Raw genomic sequence first — 6,758 nt, 5'->3', positions numbered from 1 at the left:
ATTTTTTCAGCATGTAGATTCTGATGATGCTGTAGGCCACAGCACAACAAAATAATGCATAAAAACAGAAGATGCGTAGGAAGAGAGGGTATATCTGTTATTTTGTCCACCCCATGAGAATCAAAATGTATGAAAAACTAACTAAAAAACATATCCAAAACATATCATTTCATTGCTGAATTAGGAATATTAATGTATTGCTAGAGTAGAAGAAACGTGATGTCACGATGAAACCTTCCCCTTTATTAACCAGAGCTATTGTTTGTTATCTCAAACAGGAGCATACTCTATCATCATAAAAGCTTGGCTTAAGTCACAAAAGGCCTGAAGGGCTTGTATGACTGTTGTGTTTCCTGTCTCAAAGTGCTGAGGGAGAATGACTAATTGAAACTGTCGGAGTGGGTGAAAGAGAAAGGTGATACAGTGAAATAAAACCCGCGATTGTTATTACTACAATTAATCATATGCTGTAATTGTTTGCTCAGTGTTAAAAAAAACCCAAATGTAAAGTTGTGCAGAAACCAAATTTTGTATCACTTGGCTGCAAACAACCATTCTCTGAGCAGCAGACTTATTTATTATAGCCAGATATGGAATGAATCACCAAGGTATCGATTCAGTATTGATTCTGCTTGGTAAATGGGAGGTTTGATCATGACATAGCACCTGGCCTGCTAAGGGTGCAGCATTTGAGCCTGTTCCCACAGCGAAGAAACACTGAATACTTGTGCGCCATATTTTATCTAAAGTTTTCTGGATACTTTCCTGCACAGTGGAGGCATATAAAGAATACCCACAAATATGGGTTGATCTTGGATAAAACTTAAGCTGCTACCTGTTTAAAATTCCTTTTGCCAGGGACACTTTAAAAGTTTATCTTGATAAAATCACAAATAAAAAAAGATACAATTATTACAGGTGTCTTTCACGCACAGAGATTAATTTTGTAATGCAAGACAGGAGGCTGCACCAGCATAGTGAACTTGTTTCCACTCAACTTGTTAAAGGCATCCCTCTCTTTCTTTCTCTCCCTCTCTTACACACACAAACATGTGTATTATACATACTTCAGCTATCTCAAACAGCTTGACAGAAAACGTGCCCTTTCAAACCTGTTCAAGATGGTAACCATGTTGCATGCCTGACTGTCATTTCATGCAATTTGAGTTATTGGTGTTATAATAGCACCTATATTGTGAAGAAATAACTGTCCGAATATACAGTGTATGTATGATTATCATCTTTCAGCCTATTTGTTTGGTGTACAGTCCGGCCAGAGGTGATTACTGAGGATTACACTGAGCTGTTTCTAGCCTGATGTGCTGTGCTTACATGACGTGCTTCCATCCTGAAATGCTGATTATAACTTGCGAGGCTGCATGTGTGAATACATTCCAGGCACGGGTTTGTTAATTTTTCCTGTTGTGTGAGAGCCAAACCCGAACAGGTTTTAAAAAGACATCATACAACAGAGCACCTCACTTGGGAGTGTGCCTAGTTAACAGGAATCGAAGAGTCCTAAAACCTGTCTAGACACAACCTGAACAGGAAACACATAAAGGTATAAGGCAAAGGAATATCAGCTATGCAAAGCAAAAGGCACAACGGGGTTCATCAGGTGGAAGAGAAAGCAGCAAAATCACAAAGTTGTGCTTGTACTCAGATTAGAGTGATTGCAAATACCCTTCAAGAAACATTGCTTGGAGTAAATGGATTTGATCCTCCAATGTTCAAGACAGGAGCAGCTGTAGCAACAAGTACAAGTGTGACTGTGGGTGTTACCACACCAGCTCTGACCTATGCAGGTGATGACAAAAACAACACAGGTGCTCAGGCTTTTGATCTTTAACTGTTTCATGTCGACCTGAAGTACAATGCAGTAGGTAATTTGTACAACAGATTTAATCTTGTCTGAAGAGGACGCGATCTAAACTGGGCTCGGTTCGACAAATATTATACTTAATTATTCATAATCTGCTGAAAGAGGTTCTCATTGATTTTCTTGATGTTACCCAGTCAGTATGGATTTGACCATGACACACATTTAAGGTGTATTCACATACATGGACTACAAATGGAAAATCAGCATTTTGTGTGTTTCTCAATTTGTTTCAATCCAAAATATAGGCCTGTTTTCTTATGGCCTGCTTTCAAATGGAATTGATATAAATACTTGAATACAATTAATTCTATTTAGCTGTTGTTTAGTGTTAAAACACATTAAACAACCTGCCAATCAACAGTGAAAGTTGTGCCTCTAAACCTTCCTCAAGAAGTTCTTAAACACACATTATATATTATACAAAATATTTACTATATACAGTATGTATGTGACATCAATACAGAAGAAACTCCAATGTATTATAAAAAATAAAGTATCTTTAATAGTTCATTTGATTTTCTTTCACAAACACTTAGCATGTTCTCACAGACACGTTGAGAATTGGACGATTGTGTAAAGACTGAAGCAGTTTCATGACAAAGAGGTTTGGACACAAACTGTAACTACTCTGAGCCTGAAAGTAGGACATCTGGTTACTAACCGTGGCTCTAAGACATCATACAGGATTTTGTTAAGAAAAATCTTCCATTCAAGGTCTGCTTACAGTACTAGCTTTAAGAGTCACTCAAGTGCTTTTAGTTTCAGCAATGGATTATCATACTCATCATTCAGAATGCTTTGAAAGGGTGCTTGTGCATAGTGTGTTAGCATATACAGTATACAACACAACTATAGAATCTGATGTGAGCTCTCCAAATATAGCAGGATTACAATACCTTATATAAAGTAATACATTTTGATTATCCTTTTCTGTATCAATGATTTTTTTTAACATTTGTGGTCACTTTATGAATATAGATAAAGATTTTTTTGATAAATAAATACATTTAATTGTGCAGGGTTGTGTAATGAGATGCAAACTTTCTGAAGCCATAATGAAGAAAGAAACATTTGTTGTGCCTTGAACTGTCTTTTGTCCTCTTCATGCAATGAAAAAGTTTTATATAAAGTTGTAAAACATTTTGTACAATATATACATAGGCTCGTAGATTGAGTAATCTTCAAGGAGTTGCTCTTATGACTTTGTAATGAGGCTGTTATTACTTTGAGGCCCATACTAATTTATTCCATACTTTGGTTTTGTGACGCTTCGCATCGGAATAAGTGTCATAGTTCAAAGAGGTTCAAAAAAGCAGAATAGAGAATGGTACTGTGTGCCCTTTTTGATTCACAATATATTGCAGTAAGAACAATCATTACATTGCACAAAGAGCAACTTCATGTAAGAACTACACTTCTTACAGTGGGTTTTGTAAACATTCATGTAAACAGTGCTGGTTTTGGATGTGTGGACAACTGAATATCAGATGTTTGGGATCGACCTGAGTTTTCTGTTCACAACCTGTGTTGAATCATTCTTCCTTTTTAACGGTATCTCCACTTCTGAGCTTTTCTTTCGGTGCTTTTTAAATCTCTTACAGCATATGTAAGATGTCAGTGAAACAACCATGAAGAACAGCCCAAGACATGTAACTAAAAGCACAATGAGGACGGGCTGACAGGGGAACAGCTCATACCTCTCAGGCCCTTCTCTCATCTGGCCAATGTACCAGGGCCTCTCCTCTACTTCAATGTCAGCCTCTCTGGTCAGCAGACTCTGGATGTAGCTCTCATTGCTTACTGTTTCATTGACAAAAAAGTTAACCATGACTGTTGAATACAGCGGTTCAGGCTGACCATGATCACTGACCTTCACCAGAAGGCTGTAGAGACCGCGGTTGCTGAGCTCCCTCTTTAACGTGATATTTCCTGTTTCTGGGTCAATGGCAAACGACCCTGGCTCGCCACCTTTCCTCTTAATGATACTATAGGCGATCACAGCATTCATGCCTGTATCCTTATCCACAGCGTAGACTTCCGTGATTGATGTTCCTGGTAGTGTATTGGGCAGTACTAGCATGTAAGACTGATTGGATTGAGGGAAGAGGACGAGAGGTGGGTTGTCATTTACATCCAACAATAGCACGGTCACCATAGTAATGCAGGAAAGCGCAGGCTCACCACCATCGATGGCCTCGATCCACAGTTGGTATGTCCCTTGTTGCTCACGGTCGAGTGATGTCTTGGCCCTCAGTGCCCCTCGGCCTGTGTCTATCATGAAGATGTCGCTGCCGTTGAGGATGGAAAGCGCCACCCAACCATTTTCTCCAGCATCAGCATCTGTCACAGAGAGGACCCCGATCTCCCCGTACCCAGGGAAGTTCTCTGGCACAAAGAACGTGAAGTCCTTATTGATGAAGCGTGGACTGTTGTCATTGCGGTCTTGCACAGTCACCACCACAGTGGCTATTGATTCCCTCCTGGGTGTCCCCTGGTCCACAGCTCTGACGATGAACCGGTATGTCTCTTTCTCCTCACGGTCCAGCGATGTGGCCACAGTCAGGACACCTGTGACACGATCCACCACAAAGATCCCTGGGGCGTCACCTCCAAGGAGGTAGATGACCTCTCCTCGGCTTTCGCTGTCCTGGTCTGTGGCTTGGAGCTGGGTCAGAAAGGTATTTGGTGGATTGTTCTCCTCCACAGATATTTTCACCAAAGATTGCTCAAACACCGGTGCGTTATCATTCTCATCCAATACCTGCACCTTGAGGAAGGTCTTGATGACGAGATCTCGAGAATTCTTAGCGACCACAATTAGCTCATACTCCTGTGTCTTCTCATAGTCCAAGGGCTCTGTAGTCTCCAGCAGGTATTCGTTCTTTAACAACTGATAGGGGCCAAGCCTGAAGGGACCAGTCCCTTCCAAATGGCAGTCCACCCTTTGGTTCATATCAATGTTTTTGACAGTAAAAAAAGCTATTGGAGAAAATGTTGGCTCAGACTCCTTTACTGTCACCACACCATCCTTTTCTGGTGCAATGTAGCGGGGTATGATAGCAGGGGGTCCTGTAACAACTTTGATAATATGGACAGTAACCGTGGCAACAGCAGGAATACAACCAGGTCCATTGGCCAGAATAGTGAGTTTGTAAAACGTGGCCGTGCCAGTGCCTATTTTCCCTGCTAGCTTGATCACCCCTGTGATTTTGTCCAAATGGAACAAGCTCCTGGTGTCCCTTGGCACACGTTCACTGTAAGCATAGCTGATCTGAGCATTAGCACCAAGGTCAGGGTCAAAAGCATGTAGACGTGCCAAATGTGCCCCTTTGGTGGTATTCCCATGCAGAGTGACATTAATTTGTGACTCTGTGAATTGGGGGCAGTTATCATTGACATCTGTGATGACAATTTTTAAAGTAGCTGCACCGAGTAGAGGAGGGGTCCCTCCATCCTCTGCAATGATATCTGTAATGTATTCAGCCTGGGTTTCCCTGTCCAAAGCATCCGTCACAATGAGAAAGGGTGTCAGCTCACCCCCCTCGTTCTCCTCCACATCCAGTGTGAATACGCCAAAGTCATTAACAAGCCAATAGGTCTGGACTCCGTGAAGACCCAGGTCGGGATCAACTGCAGACTGCTCCACCGCATACCGAGCATTGATGGGAGTGTTTTCCGGGACAGACATAGTGATCTCATCCACGGGGAACTTTGGCCTGTTGTCATTCACATCCTCAATAAAGATCTTAACTTTGACGAGCTGAAAGTACTGCTGAGGCAAAACAAACACATCCAGTGAGAGGACACATCCCTGCCCATCCGTGTTATCAGGACAGAGGGTCTCCCTGTCAATCTCTGTAGCAGATGTGTAAAGCTCCCCGGTGGTATTATTTAGGTTCACATACTGTTCACTGACCTTCTTTTGCAGGAGACTGAATAAAAAGGGGGGCTCAACAGTGAAATCCAAATTTAAGTCCACTCCAATGGTCCCTATGAAGGTCCCCCTGGGTAATCCCTCCTTTATTTTATAGACAAGCTCCTTTGCTTGGCTGAAATTTGCAAAACAGGAAAGAGGGCTGGAGTAAAGCAGGAGGATGCACAATCCCTGTAACACAAGATAATTAAAGATAATATAGTTAAATAGACTTGCATTATGGATGAGATTTGCAAAATGTATTATTATTTTGTGTGAACATTAATATTTGGCTTTATTAGCTCTAGGGTAACCTGCAACACTGATTTGAACTGTACCGTATGAAATTACACCTAACTCCCTTTGTGATAACTATTTATCCTTGAAATTAGATGGTTAAGAGTTTAAGGTTTTTAAAAAAACACAGTTTTGAAGAGGAAAAGGGGCCTAGTCATGTCTCTGCCTTAATAGTATAAAATAGTATACACAGTATTCATAAGAGGTACTTGCAGTTGTGTTAAAGTGAATTCAGTCTGTAAAAAATAATTATGATCAAACTTACCCATATTCCTCCTCTTTTGCTAAGGCTGATGTGTCTGCTGTTGAACATGTTTATGTCCTAGTCCAGCACTTTCCACTTACAGCAGGAAGAGTGGCAGCTTAAGTAACCTAGGCATTTTGAGCATTGAGCAGCGCAGATCTCTGCTGAGTGCTATGCCTTATTGCTATCTGACTTGAACAAGTCATTCATCCCAGTGCTGGCTCAGGACACTCCCACCGTATGCAAATCAGCCCCTCGTGCTAAACCAATGAGGTCTGGTGGCCACCGGGAAAACAACTTCAGCAGATTCTTTTTCAGTGCATTCTGTCATGGCACATTAACACACACCTTTACTTTCAAAACACATGTATACACACACACACACCCATGTTGTCAGAACCAGCTGCATTCCTTGTATTCCT

The 6,758-nt window shown here is 41.3% G+C and overlaps 1 protein-coding gene across 1 annotated transcript; it reads right to left on the bottom strand.

The window, feature by feature from the left end:
• Nucleotides 1-3,365: 3,365 nt before the first annotated feature.
• Nucleotides 3,366-6,405, bottom strand: pcdh20 (protocadherin 20). The gene is made up of 2 exons (XM_073463832.1): nt 6,358-6,405; nt 3,366-5,987 (listed from the first exon to the last, which is right to left on the bottom strand). The coding sequence occupies exons 1-2, from the start codon at nt 6,403-6,405 to the stop codon at nt 3,366-3,368; spliced, it is 2,670 nt and encodes an 889-aa protein (XP_073319933.1).
• Nucleotides 6,406-6,758: the final 353 nt, after the last annotated feature.

Source organism: Pagrus major, chromosome 4 (genome assembly GCF_040436345.1).
Source record: "Pagrus major chromosome 4, Pma_NU_1.0".
Lineage (NCBI taxonomy): Eukaryota > Metazoa > Chordata > Actinopteri > Spariformes > Sparidae > Pagrus > Pagrus major.
Note: the sequence above shows the minus strand (reverse complement) of the source record. Positions and strands in the feature narration are given on the sequence as shown.

What these genes read in the sequence shown, in the direction of transcription:
- pcdh20 (XM_073463832.1), bottom strand. Translation starts at nt 6,405, where the DNA reads ATGTTCAACAGCAGACACATCAGCCTTAGCAAAAGAGGAGGAATATGG. An exon ending in GCAAAAGAGGAGGAATATGG is followed by an intron (nt 5,988 to 6,357) that starts GTAAGTTTGATC and finishes CTTGTGTTACAG; the next exon opens with GGATTGTGCATCCTCCTGCT.